This window comes from Lithobates pipiens, unplaced genomic scaffold (assembly GCF_037356315.1).
Source record: "Lithobates pipiens isolate NorthernLeopardFrog02 unplaced genomic scaffold, aLitPip1_a1.2 Scaffold_16, whole genome shotgun sequence".
NCBI classification, from domain to species: domain Eukaryota; kingdom Metazoa; phylum Chordata; class Amphibia; order Anura; family Ranidae; genus Lithobates; species Lithobates pipiens.
The window spans coordinates 33,483,278-33,505,592 of NW_027507748.1; the positions used below are offsets into that span (position 1 = coordinate 33,483,278).

General features: G+C 49.9%; 1 protein-coding gene across 1 annotated transcript in view; it reads right to left on the reverse strand.

The window, feature by feature from the left end:
* Positions 1-4,027, reverse strand: part of IGSF11 (immunoglobulin superfamily member 11) — a 432,754-nt gene extending 428,727 nt beyond the window's left edge. Inside the window, exon 1 of the mRNA XM_077479707.1 lies at positions 863-4,027. Within this exon, the coding sequence (XP_077335833.1) occupies positions 863-923 (61 nt within the window). The 5' untranslated portion in view covers positions 924-4,027. The remainder of the gene's footprint in view (positions 1-862) is intronic.
* Positions 4,028-22,315: the final 18,288 nt, after the last annotated feature.

Consider the following 22,315-nt stretch of genomic DNA (forward strand, 5'->3'; position numbering starts at 1 on the left):
AGCATAAGCTAGTTGAGCAGAGAGGCAATGCCAGCCTCATGGAACCTTTAAGGAGCCCAGTGATGTAACAGCACCCCCTAAGAGTGGGTACCCAATGCAAGAGCCCATATGCCATGCAATTTAGACATTGCCCAGCCTTGTGGAGCTACCACTACTGCCCTAAAAGTGGGTACCCAATGCAAAAGCCTCTATATCATGTAATATAGACAATGTCAAGCCCCATGGAACCATCAAGTGGCACAGTGATGTAACAGCACCCTCTAAAAGGGGGTACCCAATGCAAGAGCTCATTTGTCATGGAGTTTAGACATTGCCCAGCATGGCTGAACTATCAAGAGGCACAGTGATGTAACAACACCCCTTAAAAGTGTGTACCTAATGCAAGAGCCCATATGACATGTAGTACATATATTGCCCAGCCCCATGGAACAATCAAAGAGCACAATGATATAACAGCACCCCTAAAAAGTGTATACCCAATGCAAGCGTCCATATGCCATGTTTTACAAACAATGCCCAGCCCTGTGGAGCTATTAAGGAGCGCAAAGATGTAACAACACCCCTTAAAAGTGGGTACCCAATGCAAGAGCCCACATATCATGTAATATAGACAATGTCAAGCCTCATGGAACCCTCAAGCAGCATAGTGATGTAACAGCAGTTCTTAAAAGTGGGTACTCAATGCAAGCGCCCATATGCCATGTAGTATAGACATTACCCAACCTTATGGAACCATTAAGGAGCACAGTGATGTAAAGTACCCCTTAAAAGTAAGGTACCCAATGTAAAAGCCCATATGCCATGTAGACAATACCCAGGTTCATAAAATCATCAAGCCTGATCCAGCATGGGGGTCACCTACCTCTGAGTCCGGTGATAGCTCCCAGGACCAGCCAGATCCCCCAAGATCCCGAACTCCTCATGCTGCAGGGGGCAGCTGTGCCCGGGGTGCCTCTTCCTTCTTCTGCCCCTTCAGTCTCCCAGGTCAGCACAATCCACGGGGCATGAACCAGACAGATCCACCCTACCGATCCACCGGGATCCCGGTAATCCAACCAAGGCGAGGATCCGTCCGCTGTCCCGGTGCCCCTCCTGCACCAACTCCAGGGAGGATGCGCACTGCAAGCACGTGGAGCCAGGCGGGCACTGCGGGCTCCCTACACCCGATCACCCGCTCCTACTACACCAGGGGTGGGATCTTCTGCAGGGGATGCAACGGGCAGATCGGAGGCAAGGTGGCACCAGGCTGAGAGGAGATTCCAAAATAAGAGGATTGAGCCAACAAAGGAGGACAATCACCTGCACTGAGGGGGAACCGAGGATGGTATGAAGCAAAGGGGGGCATCCAAGACAAGATCCAGGGAAAGGTGGCACCAGGGTTGCTGCAAACTGCAAGGCGAGATCCCAAGCACCAGGAGGAGATCAGCTGAGGCAACCAGACTTGCAATCATCTGCAGGACACCCTGGATCACACAATCTCTTCGGTAGGGCACCGGAGATGAAATGCTCTGCAGCAGGATGGTGGGCTCATGAACAAGAAGGGGGAGATCTTCATTAGGGTGAGGTCACAGACACCACAGGTGGAATGGTCTGTAGGGCACCCAAGATGAGATCATAGGCTGTGTTGGGGGGACACCAGAGGAAGAATGCTCTTCAGGACACCTAGGATGAGATCATAGGCTGTGTTGGGGGGACACCAGAGAAAGAATGGTCTTCAGGACACCCAAGATGAGATCATAGGCTGTGTTGGGGGGACACCAGAGGAAGAATGGTCTTCAGGACACCCAAGATGAGATCATAGGCTATGTTGGGGGGACACCAGAGGAAGAATGGTCTTCAGGACACCCAAGATGAGATCATAGGCTGTGTTGGGGGGCCACCAGAGGAAGAATGGTCTTCAGGACACCTAGGATGAAAGCAGAGGCTGTGTTGGGGGGCCACCGAAGGAAAATTAGTCTTCAGGACACCTAGGATGAAAGCAGAGGCTGTGTTGGGGGCCACCAAAGTAGGAATAGTCTTCAGGACACCCAAAATGAGATTACAGGTACCAAAAGAAGAATGGTCTTCAGGACACCTAGGATGAGATCAGAGGCTGTGTTGGGGGACCACCACAGGAGCAATGGTCTTCAGGACACCCAGGATGAGCTTACAGGTACCAGAGGAGCAATGGTCTACAAGACACCCAGGGTGAGCTCATATGCTGTGTTAGGGGCCACCAGAATGAGGTCACAGGCTGTGTTTGAGATCCACCAGAGGAAGAATGGTCTTCAGGACACCCAGAATGAGATTACAGGCTGTGCTGGGGGGCCTCCATAGTTAAAATGGTCCTCAGGGCACCCAGGATGAGATCAGAGGCTTTATTGGGGGTCACCAGAGGGGGAATTGTCTTTAGGACACATAGCATGAGATCACGGGCTTTGTTGGGGGTCACCAGAGGAAGAATAGTCTGCAGGACACCCAGAATGCAATCACTGGCTGTGTTGGGGACCACCAGAGGAAATATGGTCTGCAGGACATCCAGGCTGAGATCACAGGTTGTGTTGGGGACCACCAGAGGAAGAATGGTCTGCAGGGCATCCAGGATGAGATCACAGTCTGTGTTGGGGGCCACAAGAAGAGGAATAGACTTCAGGACACCTAGGATGATGAGATCACAGTCTTTTGTGTTTTTTTTTGGGGGGGGGGGTGCACTAGAAGTGGAATGGTCTTCCGTACACCTAGGGTTAGCTCATAGGCTGTGCTAGGGGCCCCCAGAGAAGGAATAGTCTTCTGAACATCTAGGATGAGATCACATGCTGTGGTGGGAAGCCACCAGTGGAAAAATAGTCTGCAGGACACTCAGATGAGATCACAGGTACCAGAGAGCAATGGTCTTCAGAACGCCCAGGCTATGTTAGGGGCCAGCAGAGGAGGAATAGTATTCTGGACACCCAGGATGAGATGACAGGCTGTGCTGGGGGCCCCAGAGGAGAAATAATCTTCTGGACACCTAGGATGAGATGACAGGCTGTGCTGGATCTACCAGAGGAGGAATAGTCTTCTGGGCAGCTGAGATGAGATCACAAGCTGTGCTGGGAGCCCCAGAGGAGTGATAGTCTTCTGGACACCCAGGATGAGATGACAGGCTGTGCTGGGTCCACCAGAGGAGGAATAATCTTCTGGACACCTATGATGAGATAACAGGCTGTGCTGGGGGCCCCAGAGGAAGAATAGTCTCCTGGACACCCAGGATGAGATTACAGGCTGTGTTGGGGGCCCCTGGGGAGGAACAGTCTTCTGGACACCCAGGATGAGATTACAGGCTGTGTTGGGGGCACCAGAGGAGGAACAGTCTTCTGGACACCTAGAATGAGATGACAGGCTGTGTTGGGGGCCCCAGAGGAAGAATAGTCTTCAGATCACCCAGGATGAGATGACAGGCTGTGCTGGGTCCACCAGAGGGAGAATAGTCTTCTGGACACCCAGAATGAGATGACAGGCTGTGTTGGGGGCCCCAGAGGAGGAAGGGTCTTCAGATCCCCCAGAATGAGATGACAGGCTGTGTTGGGGGCCCCAGAGGAAGAATAGTCTCCTGGACACCCAGGATGAGATGACAGGCTGTGTTGGGGGCCCCAGAGGAGGAAGGGTCTTCAGATCACCCAGAATGAGATGACAGGCTGTGTTGGGGGCCCCAGAGGAGGAACAGTCTTCTGGACAACTAGAATGAGATAACAGGCTGTGTTGGGTCCAGCAGAGGAAGAATGGTCTTCTGGACTCCTATGATGAGATAACAGGATGTGTTGGGGGGGCCCAGAGGAGGAAGGGTCTGCAGGGTGAGATGGGGGGGGGGGGGGTCCCAGATTGAGGAATGGTCTGCAGGACTTCCAGCATGAGATGGCAGGCTGTTGTTTGGCCACCAGAGGAGCAATGGTCTGCAGAACACTCAGTAGGAGATCAGAGTGACACCATGGACAGGGCTGACACCCCCAGGGGCAGGCAGGACAGCTGTGTACCGGGGCAGGAGCTGCACGGAGAAGTCGGCACGCTGCCCCTGTGCTGTCTCGGCACGTGCTGCCCCCCTCCCCCCTCCTTTTTTTTCCTGTCCATTGACAGCAGCACCGTCTCCGAGCAACCCGAGGACGCCGCCCGGTCTACAGACTGCAGCCTGCTGTGTGTTCCGGCGACACCTAGCGGACAATTGGCTAACTGCAGGCTGGCGCACCGGCGGGATGCGGCAGCGGAGCGCTGGGCAATGGGGGGTCTGGATGGGGAGTGCTGCTGCTGTGTGATTGGGACTGCAATATATTGGGGCCACTTGGCACGGTGTGTGGGGGGAGGGGGGGGGGTCTATAAATAAAGAGAGCCTAGGTAAATGTATAGATGTGCATGGTGCATGCTTTGTTCAGGGATTGGGGGGTGATTAGTGGTGGCCATTCATGATTGATGAAATGATCAATTTCTTTTCTGATCTTTTCCAATAAGAATAATCCATCTATAGTCAACAATCTTACCTTACAGATTGCATCTTTTCCCACCATGTAATCTCCTAATCTGATGGATCAAGAGGTGAGATACAAAGCCTTACAGTCCTGGCGATCGATAAAAAAAAAAAAATTGATAATTTTCTGCCCTGGTTGATCATTAACAAGTTGTGGCTATTCGATTGTTTGCGAAAAAACGATAGCACGCGCTGATCGACTCGCACATAGGGGGCCGGCGGATCCAGAGTCTAGTTTCGGGAGGGGCACAGCCAGAAAATGAAGGTGTTGCTTTCAGAACTGCACATCATTTGGTGCAATAGCCAGCGAAGGTGCGTGCGCTGATTGGCCAGAGGGGGGAGCCAATCAGCGGGTCTGGCGGAAGCAATGTCCGCCAGGCCACCCACGATCGTTCGCCACAGAGATAGAGCAGCGGTCTGCCGATGGTCTTGTGTTCCCTGCTAACCAGGAACATGGATCACTCTGTTCATCCCCTAACTGTGGCCTGGGGGCCGAATGTGGCCCTTTGCTTGCTTTTATCCGGCCTTTGGGCATCATTTTATTCACTGACACTAAAGATGGGGCACAATTCCTCCCAATGACACCAACAATGGGGCCCAATAATACCAATGATAGGTGGATCATTCCTCCCAATGACCCCAATGATGGGGCAGAGTTCCTCCCAACGATGGGGCACTATTTCTCCCAATGATACCAATAATGGGGCACTATTCCTCCCAATGAAACCAATGATGGGGCAGAGTTCCTCCCAATGACACCAATGATGGGGCAGAGTTCCTCCCAATGACACCAATGATGGGGCAGAGTTCCTCCCAATGACACCAATTATGGGGCAAAGTTCCCCCCAATGACACCAACAATGGGGCCCAATAATACAAATGATAGGGGGACCATTCCTCCCAATGACACCAATGATGGGGCAGAGTTCCTCCCAATGATACCAATGATGGGGCACTATTTCTCCCAATGATACCAATAATGGGGCACTATTCCTCCCAATGAAACCAATGATGGGGCAGAGTTCCTCCCAATGAAACCAATGATGGGGCAGAGTTCCTCCCAATGACACCAATGATGGGGCAGAGTTCCTCCCAATGACACCAATGATGGGGCCGAGTTCCTCCCAATGATACCAATGATGGGGCAGAGTTCCTACCAATGACACCAATGATGGGGCCGAGTTCCTCCCAATGAAACCAATGATGGGGCAGAGTTCCTACCAATGACACCAATGATGGGGCCGAGTTCCTCCCAATGATACCAAAGATCGGGCACTATTCCTCCCAATGACACCGATGATGGGGCACAGTTCCACCCCCCCCCAATGACCTCAACAATGGGGCACTATTGCTTTCACTGACACCAAAATGGGGCATTGTTTACTCCAACTGATGCTGGGACAATTTCTACTCATGATGGCCACAGTCTGGCCCCCCTAAAGTCTGAAGGACAGTAAACTGGCCCTTTGTTTAGAAAGTTTGGAGACCCCTGATCTAGTGAATCCATCCCCCACACAGTTAGCAAGCACCCCCTAGGGATACAGGGAAGGGGTTAACATCAGAGGCGAGCAAAGGGTTGCTTGCCCCTGATTGTAACCCCTTCCCAGCCAATGTCATTAGTACAGTGACAGTACATATTTTTAGCACTGATCACTGTATTAGTGTCACTGGTCCCCTAAAAGTGTCAGTTAGGTGTCTGATCTGTCCGCTGCAATGTCGCAGTCCTGCAAAAAATCACTGATTGCCGCCATTACTAGTAAAAAAATATATATATATATATAAAAACGCCATAAATCTATCTCCTATTTTGTAGCCGCTATAACTTTTGTGCAAACCAATCAATACACGTTTATTGTTTTTTGGGTTTTTTAACCAAAAATATGTAGCAGAATACATATCGGGCCTAAACTGATGAAGACTTTTTTTTTATAGCAAAAAGTAAAAAAATATTGCTTTTTTATTTATTTATTTATTTTTTCAAAATTGTCGCTGTTTTTTTGTTTATATCGCAAAAAATAAAAACGGCAGAGGTGATCAAATACCACCAAATGAAAGCTATATTTGTGGGGAAAAAAAGAACATCAATTTTGTTTGGGTACAGCGTCGCACGACCGCGCAATTGTCAGTCAGTTAAAGTAACAATGTGCAGTATTGCATAAAATTGCCGGTTCATGAAGGGGGGGGGGGGGGGGTAAAACTTTTCAGAGCTGAAGGGGTTAAGATTGAACAAGACTAAAAGGGTTTTTTTTTTCCATACATAATGGCACACATGTATTTTGGGATTTGACTCATTCATTCATTAATTCTTTTACTCACTCTTATAGTAAAATATTTTGGTGCTCTGGTGGGGGGGAGGGGCTCCCATGCAGGAACACTGGAGATGGATCCGATAATTGCACTTTCCGCAGCCAGCATTAATGTTAGCATTCCTGTGTTCACGCCACTCTGCAGTGTGTAGCAGGTGGAGGGAGGAGGTGGGTGGAGCCAACTCTCACCAAAGGGTGGAGTCTGCAGCGGCTCCGATGTGACTCGCTGACGTCATTGGTTGCTAGACGCCAGGTGGCCCAGGCTCTAGCAACCAGAGCAGGGAACACAGAGGCCAAGCCAGCTGCGCAGCAAAAATGCTGTTTTTTTTATTTTCCTTGCATGTCCCCCTCGGATCTACAGCGACTTTACTTCCAAGTGCACTTGCAGCGCAAAGTGTGTTTTCCTTTAGTAAATAACCCCCAGAGTCTCTCTCTTGGCACCGCTGATTGGCTGATGTGAGACAAAGAGAGAGACTCGGGAGTCAAGACTGCAGGCTGTAACAGTCAGTGATATTTTCAGGGGGGGGGGGGGGGCAAATGCCCCATTGTGCCCCCCCCTATCCACCCCTGCTCGCACATTGATCAGATAATAATGTTGTAATGTGTAAGGACTCACTCACCCTTGCGGTTGGGGGGGTAACACCCTGCAGTTGATCCATGGTTTTACCGCCTCCCAACTGCTCCCCTTTAGCAGCACAGGCAGTGGCATGGGGTTTTATACAATATATTGTCAAAAAGTATTTGGACACCCACCTTTACACACATATGAACTTTAATGACATCCCAGTCTTAGTCCGTAGGGTTCAATATTGAGTTGGCCCACCCATTGCAGCTATAACAGCTTCAACTCTTCTGGGAAGGCCGTCCACAAGGTTTAGGAGTGTGTCTATGGGAATGTTTGACCATTCTTCCAGAAGCGCATGTGTGAGGTTAGGCACTGATGTTGGATGAGAAGGCCTGGCTCGCAGTCTCCACTCTAATTCATCCCACAGGCGGTGGCGGCCCAGCTACATGTAGGACACATGGATTCCAATTTTTTTTTTCTTTTTTTTAGAAGCACATCATTAGAGCCAGAGAATCTAATTGGCTTCCAAAAAGCCCGGGCTCGGGGCTCAGAGCACTGTGTCCTGAGACCACCCAGTTGTGTGAAAATAGTGATTTAATATTTGCTATTGTTTTCCTGATTCCCCTCCCAGCCAATCAGGAAGTGTGTCCTGAGAACCATCACCTGATTGGCCGAGAGGATAAGCCATCCTATTGGCCCCCTAGGAGGGAGGAGATGCACGGTGGAAGCTGCCGTGATGCCAAGGAGGATGAGATGCATCACCTATGATCCTAGATGGGGTAGGGTGCATTGAATGCCACCCCCCAAAAAATAAACCACCAGTAGCCACTGCCCAAAGGTTTTCTATCGGGTTGAAGTCAGGATTCAATAGAATTCCCAGTCTTAGTCCGTAGGGTTCAATATTGAGTTGGCCCACCCTTTGCAGCTATAACAGCTTCAACTCTTCTGGGAAGGCCGTCCACAAGGTTTAGGAGTGTGTCTATGGGAATGTTTGACCATTCTTCCAGAAGAGCATTTGTGAGGTCAGGCACTGATGTTGGATGAGAAGGCCTGGCTCGCAGTCTCTGCTCGAATTCATCCCAAAGGTGTTCTATCGGGTTGAAGTCAGGATTCTGTGCAGGCCAGTCAAGTTCCTCCACCCCAAACTCGCTCATCCATGTCTTTATGGACCTTGCCCTTAAGATTAAAGTAAATAAATGTCACCAGCAAATCAAGGATTCCTCAAAAGGGTCCGTGGTCACATTTTAAATATACAGCAATGTTTCGGAGCCACGCAGGGCCCCTTCATCAGGCAGGTGACCTTGCCTGACAAAGGGGCCCTGCGTGGCTCCGAAATGTTGCTGTATATTTGACATGTGACCACGGAACAAAGCTTTGGACCCTTTCGAGGAATCCTTGGTGTGCTGGTGACATTTCATTACTTTGAGTTTCCACGGTTTCCAGCCTATGGACATTACAACACCCAGCATCACTGAACAGTCGATTATCTTGAATGTGTGCATGGGGAATATTGCGTTTGCCCTTAAGATTAAAGGCACCCAAGCATAAGTCATGCATTTTGCCGCAATTCCAAATTGCACAATGTGAACGGGGCCTTAGCGGTCATGCACATGGACTGTTATAGGTGATTTTTAATGCCTAACGTAAGTTCTCTGGCCCTTTCCAATGTCCAGGGAGCTGCACATGCCGTGTTTACCCAACTGCAAAACTTCCATGTCTGGGAATACATTGGATGCATGTGTGCGGGAAAATGTCAATGCAAAGAAGATGTGGCAACGATAACAGTACTGTCATTTCTACTCTCCCCCATCTCTCTAACCTAGCCTGTCCATATACTACCCTAGCCAGTCCATACTACCCTAGCCTATCCATATACTATTACTTCCATAGCCTGTCCATATACTACCCTAGCCTATCCATAGACTTCCTTAGCCTGTCCATATACTACCCTAGCCTGTCCATATACTACCATAGCTTGTCCATATACTACCCTAGCCTGTCCATACCCTAGCCTATCCATATAGTACCCTAGCCTGTCCATATACTACCCTAGCCTGTTCATATAATACCATAGCCTATCCATATACTACCCTAGCCTATCCATATCCCCTTCCCGCCGAGCGTACGCAGATCTGCGTACTCGGCTTCCGGGGGGTATACCGGGGTGATGCCCGCACCTGCAGGCATCATCCCGGTACCGTTTTTTACAGCGGGCGATTGGCTTTCCAGCCATAACAACCGATGCGGCTAAAAGCCGCTCGGCTGTTATGCCGGAGGAGCGGGAGGGGACGTCCCCCCCTCCCGCCGCCTCTCGCCGCTGTTACCGGTGCTCCCGCTCGATCGGGAGCACCGATTCCCTGTCCGACGCCTCCGGCTGCTGCGGAGGAACTGGAACGAAGCCGTAATCGGCTTCGTTCCAGTCTCCTCATCGTAAACACGGAAGCGACGTCATGACGTCACTTCCCGTTTACTCGGCTGCCAATGGCGCCGGTTTTAAAAAAATATCCGGTATTCAGAATCGCCGTTTTCGGCGATCTGAATACATTGAAGTGTAAAGGAGGGGTGGGGGGTCTTTTAGACCCCCGATCCCTCCATAAAGAGTACCTGTCACCACCTATTACTGTCACAAGGGATGTTTACATTCCTTGTGACAGCAATAAAAGTGATCAAATTTTTTTTTTTTTTTTTAACAATTTAGTCGTTTTAAAATAAATAAAAAAAAAAAAAAAAAAATTTTCAAAGCGCCCGCCGTCCCCGCGAGCTCGCGAAGCAAAGAAAACGCATACGGAAGTCGCGCCCGCGTATGTAAACGGTGTTCAAATCACACATGTGAGGTATCGCCGCGATCGTCAGAGCGAGAGCAATAATTCTAGCTGTAGACCTCCTCTGTAACGCTAACCTGGTAACCGTAAAAAATTTTTAAAGCGTCGCCTATTGAGATTTTTAGGTACCGTACTTTGTCGTCAATCTACAAGTGCGCGCAATTATAAAGTGTGACATGTTTGGTATCTATTTACTCGGCGTAACATTATCTTTCACATTACGCAAAAAAATTGGGCTAATTTTACTGTTTTTTTTTTTTTTTATTCATGAAAGTGTCCCTTTTCCCAAAAAGTTGTGTTTAAAACACCACTGCGCAAATACCGTGTGACATAAAATATTGCAACAATCGCCGTTTTATTCTCTAGAGCCTCTGCTAAAAAAATATATATAATGTTTGGGGGTTCCAAGTAATTTTCTAGCAAAAAATATGGATTTTAACTTGTAAACACCAAATTCCAAAAATAGGCTTAGTCATGAAAGGGATATACTACCCTAGTCTGTCCATATACTACCATAGCCTGTCCATATACTACCTTAGCCAATCCATATACTATCCTAGCCTATCCATACCCTAGCTTATCCATATACTACCCTAGCCTGTCCATATACTTCCCTAGCCTGTCTACATACTTCCATAGCCTGTCCATATACTACCGTAGCCTATCCATATACTACCCTAGCCTGTCCATATACTACCGTTGCCTGTCCATACCCTAGCCTATCCATATAGTAGCCTAGCCTGTCCATATACTACCCTGGCCTGTCCATATACTACCCTAGCCTGTCCATATACTACCCTAGCCTATCTATATACTACCCTAGCCTGTCCATATACTACCATAGCCTGTCCATATACTACCCTAGCCTGTCCATACCCTAGCCTATCCATATACTACCTTTGCCTGTAAATATACTACCCTAGCCTGTATATATACTACCCTAGCCTATCCATACCCTAGCCTATTCATATACTACCCTAGCCTGTCCATATACTACCCTAGCCTATCCATATACTACCCTAGCCTGTCCATATACTACCATAGCCTGTCCATACCCTAGCCTATCCATATAGTAGCCTAGCCTGTCCATATACTACCCTAGCCTGTCCATGTACTAACCCTAGCATACTACCCTAGCCTGTATATATACTACCGTAGCCTACCAATACCCTAGCCTATCCATATACTACCCTGGCCTGTCCATATACTACCCTAGCCTGTCTACATACTACCCTAGCCTGTCCATATACTACCCTAGCCTATCCATATACTACCCTAGCCTGTCCATATACTACCATAGCTTGTCCATACCCTAGCCTATCCATATAGTAGCCTAGCCTGTCCATATACTACCTTAGCTTGTCCATATACTACCCTAGCCTATCCATATACTACCCTAGCCTATCCATATACTACCCTAGTCTGTCCATATACTACCATAGCCTGTCCATATACTATCTTAGCCTATCCATATACTATCCTAGCCTATCCATACTCTAGCTTATCCATATACTACCCTAGCCTGTCCATATATTACCCTAGCCTGTCTACATACTTCCCTAGCCTGTCCATATACTACCCTAGCCTGTCCATATACTACCATAGCCTGTCCATACCCTAGCCTACCCATATAGTAGCCTAGCCTGTCCATATACTACCCTGGCCTGTCCATATACTACCCTAACCTATCCATATACTACCCTAGCCTGTCCATATACTACCATAGCCTATCCATATACTATCCTAGCCTATCCATACCCTAGCCTATCCATATTCTACCCTAGCCTGTCCATACCCTAGCCTATCCATATACTACCTTTGCCTGTAAATATACAACCCTAGCCTGTATATATACTACCCTAGCCTATCCATACCCTAGCCTATTCATATCCTACCCTAGCCTGTCCATATACTACCATAGCCTATCCATATACTACCATAGCCTATCCATATAGTAGCCTAGCCTGTCCATACCCTAGCCTGTCCATATACTAACCCTAGCATACTACCCTAGCCTATCCATATACTACCCTAGTCTGTCCATATACTACCATAGCCTGTCCATATACTACCTTAGCCTATCCATATACTATCCTAGCCTATCCATACCCTAGCTTATCCATATACTACCCTAGCCTATCCATATACTACTCTAGCCTGTCTACATACTACCCTAGCCTGTCCATATATACCCGTGAGATGGTGCCGCCACTTTTTACTTAAGGCCAAGTCCAAAGGCAGAGGTGCAGGAGGAGAGGCGCCACAAAAACCTCCAGCCCCCCCCCCCCCACCACCACCACCGTATACATGGCCAGGACAAAGGAGGTGGAGTCTGGGGTGGCAAAATCAGGTTTCGCCTAGAGTTTCAAAAATCCTTGCACCAGCCCTGCTAGGCACAAAAAATGCCTTGAACTATGCATGTGTATGAACTCTTGCTACACCAGGTGTAGTGCATGTGTGCAAAATCTGGTGTTTTCCCGCACCGTACAAATACGAGCTGCCCCTTTTTTAGATGTGTGTGGATGCCATTAATTCTTAATGACATCCCCATGTATTTGGCAAACACGCATGCCAAGAATGCATGCTACCGCATTTTAAAAACTGTGCTTGCACCTTTTGTTGCATGTTTCTTAAACATTGGGTAGCCCATTGAAAATGAATGGGCTGCCTTTAAAAGGCAATGTGTGGGAATATGCAAACAAGCATGCATTCAGACACACCTCCTGGTGTATTTAATACTTAGCTGTAATTTTTTTTTTTAGTTTTGTTTTTCTACCGATCTAAACATAGCTCTATGATAGCCCATGCGTCCATGCAAATGGTGGCGTTTAGTACTGTATTCTGTCATTGCATTAAAATCCATAAAAAAAACGTTAGATTCCTGTTTTCCAGGGTGTATATTGTCAGTCATTTATGCTATAAGCACCTAAACACACGTGTGTAAATGTAGTTGTGCATTTTTTGATTCTAGTTGCTAGACTAAATGGTTGTTCCATTCACTAGAGTTAATTTCTGTGCGTATGCATCCAAAGGCTCTACACACATAAACGCATGGACACACATTTGTTACACTTCGGGCAGCAAGATCCTGTTTCAACTAGTATAATATAAAGAGGTTGTGACCACCTAAAGAACATCTGTGTGCATATGCCCTTTATAAGCACTATTCCCCCCACTGATACTAATGATGGGGCACTATTCTTCCCACTGACATCAATGATGGGGCACTATTCCTCCCACTGACACCAATGATGGGGCACTATTCTTGCCACTGACACCAATGATGGGAAACGATTCCTCCCACTGGTGCCAATGATGGGTCACTATCCCCCCCTTCACCAGAGAACACACACCCCCCTTACATCAGAGATCACACAGACCCCCCTTACATCAGAGTTCATCCAGACCCACCTTACATCAGAGTCCGCAGAGCCCCCCTTACATCAGAGTAAGCAGAGCCCCCCTTAAAGACTACAGAATTTCCACTTACTGTAAGGGGGAGCTCTGTGGACTCTAATGTAAAGGGGAACCCTTATTTAAGGGGGATCTGATGTAAAGTGGTGTTCTGGGAACCCTGATTTAAGGGGGAATGCTGTGGACTCTGGTGTAAAGGGGAACTCTGATGTAAGGGGGTCTCTGCGCACCATAGCTCCTCTCTTGCATCAGAGTCGACAGAGCACCTTTTAAATTAATTTTATACAATGGGAGGAAGGAGAGAGGGTGAGCTTACTCACCCCAGGATGGAGGATCAGGACAGGCTGTCTGCAGCTTTTATCCTCTGTGATCAATCTTCCTTCACATCTCCCTGGGATGTGTGAGCGAGGCAGACCTAGGGGTAGAGGGGCGGGAGGAGGAGGAGCTGAGGACAGTAATGGGACACTGTGGGGGAGGAGTTGAGGACAGTAATGGGACACTGTGGGGGAGGAGCTAAGGACAGTAATGGGACACTGTGGGGGAGGAGCTGAGGACAGTAATGGGACACTGTGGGGGAGGAGCTGAGCACAATAATGGGACACTGGGGGAAGAGCTGAGGACAGTAATGGGGCATTGTGGGGGAGGAGCTGAGGACAGTAATGGGACACTGTGGGGGATGAGCTGAGGACAGTAATGGGACACTGTGGGGGAGGTGCTGAGGACAGTAATGGGACACTGAGGGGGAGGAGCTGAGGACATTAATGGGACACTGTGGGGGAGGAGCTGGGCACAGTAATGGGACACTGTGGGGGAGGAGCTGAGGACACTAATGGGACACTGTGGGGGAGGAGCTGAGGACAGTAATGGGACACTGAGGGGGAGGAGATGAGGACAGTAATGGGACACTGTGGGGGAGGAGAAGATGAGGACAGTAGTGGGACACTGTGGGGGAGGAGATGAAGACAGTAATGGGACACTGTGGGGGGAGGGGGGGTTTAGGAGAATAATGGGACACTGTGGGGGAGGAGCTGAGGACAGTAATGGGACACTGTGGGTGAGGAGATGAGGACAATAATGGGACATTGTGGGGGAGGAGCCAAGAACAGTAATGGGACACTCTGGGGGAGGAGCTGAGGACAGAAATTGGACACTGTGGGGGTGGAGATGAGGACAGTAATGGAAGACTGTGGGGGAGGAGCTGAGGACAGTAATTGGACACTGTGGGGATGTAAAGGGGAACCCTTATTTAAGGGGGATCTGATGTAAAGTGGTGTTCTGGGAACCTTGATTTAAGGGGGAATGCTGTGAACTCTGGTGTAAAGGGGAACTCTGATGTAAGGGGGTCTCTGCGCACCATAGCTCCTCTCTTGCATCAGAGTCCACAGAGCACCTTTTAAATTAATTTTATACACTGGGAGGAAGGAGAGAGGGTGAGCTTACTCACCCCAGGATGGAGGATCAGGACAGGCTGTCTGTAGCTTTTATCCTCTGTGATCAATCTTCCTTCACATCTCCCTGGTATGTGTGAGCGAGGCAGACCTAGGGGTAGAGGGGCGGGAGGAGGAGGAGCTGAGGACAGTAATGGGACACTGTGGGGGAGGAGCTAAGGACAGTAATGGGACACTGTGGGGGAGGAGCTGAGGACAGTAATGGGACACTGTGGGGGAGGAGCTGAGCACAGTAATGGGACACTGGGGGAAGAGCTGAGGACAGTAATGGGGCATTGTGGGGGAGGAGCTGAGGAAAGTAATGGGACACTGTGGGGGAGGAGCTGAGGACAGTAATGGGACACTGTGGGGGAGGTGCTGAGGACAGTAATGGGACACTGAGGGGGAGGAGCTGAGGACATTAATGGGACACTGTGGAGGAGGAGCTGAGCACAGTAATGGGACACTGTGGGGGAGGAGCTGAGGACACTAATGGGACACTGTGGGGGAGGAGCTGAGGACAGTAATGGGACACTGGGGAGGAGCCGAGGACAGTAATGGGATGCTGTGGGGGAGGAGATGAGGACAGTAATGGGGCGCTGTGGGGGAGGAGATGAGGACAGTAATGGGGCGCTGTGGGATAAGAACTGAGGACAATAATGGGACACTGTGGGGGAGAAGATGAGGAAAGTAATGGGACACTGTGGGGGGGGGAGGGGTTTAGGAGAATAATGGGAGACTGTGGGGGAGAAGCTGAGGACAGTAATGGGACATTGTGGGGGAGGAGCTGAGGACAGTAATGGGACACTGTGGGGGAGGAGCTGAGGACAGTGATAGGACGCTGTGGGGGAGGAGATGAGGTCAGTAATGAGGCGCTGTGGGGGAGGAGAAGAGGACAGTAATGGGGCGCTGTGGGATAAGAACTGAGGACAGTAATGGGACACTGTGGGGGAGGAGATGAGGACAGTAATGGGACACTGGAGGAGGAGATGAAGACAGTAATAGGACACTGTGGGGGGGGGTTTGGGAGAATAATGGGACACTGTGGGGGAGGAGCTGAGGACAGTAATGGGACACTGTGGGGGAGGAGATGAGGACACTAATGGGACATTGTGGGAGAGGAGCTGAGGACAGTAATGGGACACTCTGGGGGAGGAGCTGAGGACAGTAATTGGACACTGTGGGGGAGGAGATGAGGACAGTAATGGAACACTGTGGGGGAGGAGCTGAGGACAGTAATGGGACACTGAGGGGGAGGAGATGAGGACAGTAATGGGACACTGTGGGGGAGGAGAAGATGAGGACAGTAGTGGGACACTGTGGGGGAGGAGATGAAGACAGTAATGGGACACTGTGGGGGGAGGGGGGGTTTAGGAGAATAATGGGACACTGTGGGGGAGGAGCTGAGGACAGTAATGGGACACTGTGGGTGAGGAGATGAGGACAATAATGGGACATTGTGGGGGAGGAGCCGAGAACAGTAATGGGACACTCTGGGGGAGGAGCTGAGGACAGAAATTGGACACTGTGGGGGTGGAGATGAGGACAGTAATGGAAGACTGTGGGGGAGGAGCTGAGGACAGTAATTGGACACTGTGGGGAAGGATATGAGGACAGTAATGGAACACTGTGGGGGAGGAGCTGAGGACAGTAATGGGACACTGTGGGGGAGGAGCTGAGGACAGTAATGGGACATTGTGGGGGAGGAGCCGATGAGAGTAATGGGCAGCTGTGGGGGAGGAGCTAAGGACAGTAATGAAACACTGTGGGGGAGGAGCTGAGGAAGTAATGGGACACTGTGGGGGAGGAGCCGAGGACAGTAATAAGACACTGTGGGGGAGGAGATGAGGACAGTAATGAGGCGCTGTGGGGGAGGAGAAGAGGACAGTAATGGGGCGCTGTGGGATAAGAACTGAGGACAGTAATGGGACACTGGGGGGGAGGAGATGAGGACAGTAATGGGACACTGTGGGGGAGGAGATGAAGACAGTAATGGGACAATGTGGGGGGGGGGGGGTTTTAGGAGAATAATGGGACACTGTGAGGGAGGAGCTGAGGACAGTAATGGGACTCTGTGGGTGAGGAGATGAGGACACTAATGGGACATTGTGGGGGAGGAGCCGAAGACAGTAATGGGACACTCTGGGGGAGGAGCTGAGGACAGTAATTGGACACTGTGGGGGAGGAGATGAGGACAGTAATGGAACACTGTGGGGAAGGAGCTGAGGACAGTAATGGGACTCTGTGGGGGAGGAGATGAGGACAGTAATGGGACTCTGTGGGGGAGGAGATGAGGACAGTAATGGGACACTGTGGGGAAGGAGCTGAGGACAGTAATGGGACACTGTGGGGGAGGAGCTGAGGACAGTAATGGGACACTGTGGGGGAGGAGCTGAGGACAGTAATAGGACACTGTGGGGGAGGAGATGAGGAAAGTAATGAGGCGCTGTCGGGGAGGAGAAGAGGACAGTAATGGGGCAGCTGTGGGATAAGAACTGAGGACAGTAATGGGACACTGTGGGGGAGAAGATCAGGTAAGTAATGGGACACTGTGGGGGGGGGGGGGTTTAGGAGAATAATGGGAGACTGTGGGGGAGAAGCTGAGGACAGTAATGGGGCGCTGTGGGATAAGAACTGAGGACAATAATGGGACACTGTGGGGGAGAAGATGAGGAAAGTAATGGGACACTGTGGGGGGGGGGGGGTTTAGGAGAATAATGGGAGACTGTGGGGGAGAAGCTGAGGACAGTAATGGGACATTGTGGGGGAGGAGCTGAGGACAGTAATGGGACACTGTGGGGGAGGAGCTGAGGACAGTAATAGGACGCTGTGGGGGAGGAGATGAGGTCAGTAATGAGGCGCTGTGGGGGAGGGGAAGAGGACAGTAATGGGGCGCTGTGGGATAAGAACTGAGGACAGTAATGGGACACTGTGGGGGAGGAGATGAGGACAGTAATGGGACACTGGGGGAGGAGATGAAGACAGTAATAGGACACTGTGGGGGGGGGGGGGGTTTAGGAGAATAATGGGACACTGTGGGGGAGGAGCTGAGGACAGTAATGGGACACTGTGGGGGAGGAGATGAGGACACTAATGGGACATTGTGGGAGAGGAGCTGAGGACAGTAATGGGACACTCTGGGGGAGGAGCTGAGGACAGTAATTGGACACTGTGGGGGAGGAGATGAGGACAGTAATGGAACACTGTGGGGGAGGAGCTGAGGACAGTAATGGGACACTGAGGGGGAGGAGATGAGGACAGTAATGGGACACTGTGGGGGAGGAGAAGATGAGGACAGTAGTGGGACACTGTGGGGGAGGAGATGAAGACAGTAATGGGACACTGTGGGGGGAGGGGGGTTTCGGAGAATAATGGGACACTGTGGGGGAGGAGCTGAGGACAGTAATGGGACACTGTGGGTGAGGAGATGAGGACAATAATGGGACATTGTGGGGGAGGAGCCGAGAACAGTAATGGGACACTCTGGGGGAGGAGCTGAGGACAGAAATTGGACACTGTGGGGGTGGAGATGAGGACAGTAATGGAAGACTGTGGGGGAGGAGCTGAGGACAGTAATTGGACACTGTGGGGAAGGATATGAGGACAGTAATGGAACACTGTGGGGGAGGAGCTGAGGACAGTAATGGGACACTGTGGGGGAGGAGCTGAGGACAGTAATGGGACATTGTAGGGGAGGAGCCGATGAGAGTAATGGGCAGCTGTGGGGGAGGAGCTAAGGACAGTAATGAAACACTGTGGGGGAGGAGCTGAGGACAGTAATGGGACACTGTGGGGGAGGAGATGAGGACACTAATGGGACATTGTGGGAGAGGAGCTGAGGACAGTAATGGGACACTCTGGGGGAGGAGCTGAGGACAGTAATTGGACACTGTGGGGGAGGAGATGAGGACAGTAATGGAACACTGTGGGGGAGGAGCTGAGGACAGTAATGGGACACTGAGGGGGAGGAGATGAGGACAGTAATGGGACACTGTGGGGGAGGAGAAGATGAGGACAGTAGTGGGACACTGTGGGGGAGGAGATGAAGACAGTAATGGGACACTGTGGGGGGAGGGGGGTTTAGGAGAATAATGGGACACTGTGGGGGAGGAGCTGAGGACAGTAATGGGACACTGTGGGTGAGGAGATGAGGACAATAATGGGACATTGTGGGGGAGGAGCCGAGAACAGTAATGGGACACTCTGGGGGAGGAGCTGAGGACAGAAATTGGACACTGTGGGGGTGGAGATGAGGACAGTAATGGAAGACTGTGGGGGAGGAGCTGAGGACAGTAATTGGACACTGTGGGGAAGGATATGAGGACAGTAATGGAACACTGTGGGGGAGGAGCTGAGGACAGTAATGGGACACTGTGGGGGAGGAGCTGAGGACAGTAATGGGACATTGTAGGGGAGGAGCCGATGAGAGTAATGGGCAGCTGTGGGGGAGGAGCTAAGGACAGTAATGAAACACTGTGGGGGAGGAGCTGGGGAAGTAATGGGACACTGTGGGGGAGGAGCTGAGGACAGTAATAGGACACTGTGGGGGAGGAGATGAGGACAGTAATGAGGCGCTGTGGGGGAGGAGAAGAGGACAGTAATGGGGCGCTGTGGGATAAGAACTGAGGACAGTAATGGGACACTGTGGGGGAGGAGATGAGGACAGTAATGGAACACTGTGGGGGAGGAGATGAAGACAGTAATGGGACAATGTGGGGGGGGGGGTTTAGGAGAATAATGGGACACTGTGGGGAAGGAGCTGAGGACAGTAATGGGACACTGTGGGTGAGGAGATGAGGACACTAATGGGACATTGTGGGGGAGGAGCCGAAGACAGTAATGGGACACTCTGGGGGAGGAGCTGAGGACAGTAATTGGACACTGTGGGGGAGGAGATGAGGACAGTAATGGAACACTGTGGGGGAGGAGCTGAGGACAGTAATGGGACTCTGTGGGGGAGGAGATGAGGACAGTAATGGGACACTGTGGGGAAGGAGCTGAGGACAGTAATGGGACACTGTGGGGGAGGAGCTAAGGACAGTAATGGGACACTGTGGGGGAGGAGCTGAGGACAGTAATAGGACACTGTGGGGGAGGAGATGAGGACAGTAATGAGGCGCTGTGGAGGAGGAGAAGAGGACAGTAATGGGGGAGCTGTGGGATAAGAACTGAGGACAGTAATGGGACACTGTGGGGGAGGAGATGAGGACAGTAATGGGTCACTGTGGGGGAGGAGATGAAGACAGTAATGGGACAATGTGGGGGGGGGGGTTTAGGAGAATAATGGGACTCTGTCGGGGAGGAGCTGAGGACAGTAATGGGACACTGTGGGGGAGGAGATGAGGACAGTAATGGAACACTGTGGGGGAGGAGCTGAGGACAGTAATGGGACTCTGTGGGGGAGGAGATGAGGACAGTAATAGGACACTGTGGGGAAGCAGCTGAGGACAGTAATGGGACACTGTGGGGGAGGAGCTGAGGACAGTAATGGGACACTGTGGGGGAGGAGATGAGGACAGTAATGGAACGCTGTGGGGGAGGAGCTGAGGACAGTAATGGAACGCTGTGGGGGAGGAGCTGAGGACAGTAATGGGACACTGTGGGGGGAGGTTTAGGAGAGTAATGGGGCGCTGTAGCGGAGGAGCTGAGGACATGAATGAGGTTTATTTCATGCAAATACACTCACGATCATCTCAGAGTAATAAAAGCTCAACAACACCACACTGCGGTACACACTGCAGGTGTGATGACATCATAGTCATAGGCAGATAGCCCCGACCTATGCGTTTCATCCATGCGACTCCCTGCGGGTTTTATAGTCAGAGGTCACTCTTTTTTGCTTATCATAGTATTTTACTATTGCCCATTAAAAAATAATATTCGTTCAGGAGAGAAATTAGCCTAAAGAACATTTGTTTTTGCCCAACGCACACAGAACAAATGTAAATGCAAATTCCCTGGACGAATAGATTTTTTTTTCTTTTTTATTATAAATAGACCCCTCAGTGTCATAGCTCTTGTCGTGGCATTTTGAGGATGGAGGGGAGAGTTTGTTCTGCTGACATTTCACATGAAATGATTATGGTAATTATACAATGCAATCCTGGTGCAGTATTTATTGATGATAAACTCCCCAGAGCTGGATAACAAAGCCTGCCAAGTGTACTTTTTATACATTGTAGGCACACAGTGTAATCACTTCATATACAAGGCAGTGATGGTCGGTTTATAGCTGAAAGAAGACTTGACCTATGGAAAATTTACCCCCCTTCATGACCAGGCCATTGCTTTGCGATACAGCACTGCTTTACTTTAACTGATAATTGCGCGGTCGTGCAATGCTGTACCCAAATTAAATTCATTAAATGTCGCGTTTTTTTCCCACAAATAGAGCTTTTTTTGGTGGTTTTTTTTTTTTGGTGCATTGTTAATTTTTCGCGCTATAAACAAAGAAAAAAAAAACCCCACAAATTTTGAAAAAAAATCTTTCTATAAAACATATGCAATAAAAAAAAATAAAGAAAATCTAATTTCTTCATCAGTTTAGTCCAATATGTATTTTGCTACATGTTTTTGTAAAAAAAAAAGAAAATACAAATATTGATTGGTTAACGCAAATGTTATAGCGTCTACAAACTATGGTATATATTTATGGCATTTTTTTTTTATTATTCTAATAATGACGTTGATCAGCGAATTATAGCGGGACTGGGATATTGCGGTGGACAATCGGATGCTAACAGATGCTTTTGACTCTTTGCGGGAACCAGTGACACCAATACAGTGATCAGTGCTAAAAATATGCACCGTCACTGTACTAATGACACTGGCTGGGAAGGGGTTAAACATCTAGGGGCAAGCTAGGGGTTAAATGTGTGCCTAACCAGTGTTTTTGTGTCATGTGTGTGCTGCTTTTACTAGGGGAAGAGATGGATTTTATTCCCTGCTTTTACCAGAGGAAGAGATGGATTTTATTCCCTGCTTTTACTAGGGGAAGCGATGGATTTTATTTTGTTTACATAGGCAGATCTCCATTCTGTGTGTTTTACAGACAATCAGTGGGTGCCAGCGGACATCCAGTGCCTGGCACTTGCAGATCTGCTTCTGCTGTGGTTAATCACAGCAGAAGTGGCCTGCTGGTGGCGTGTGCACCCCCTGCAGGCGGGAGTGCAGAATCGCATATATATACATGATCCTGTGCAGGAGGGCCGCCCTGTAATGCCGTGTACACACGATCGGAATTCTCGTCGGAAGAAGCTCTGATGGTTTTCCCGACGGAATTCCGACGGAATTCCACTCAAGCT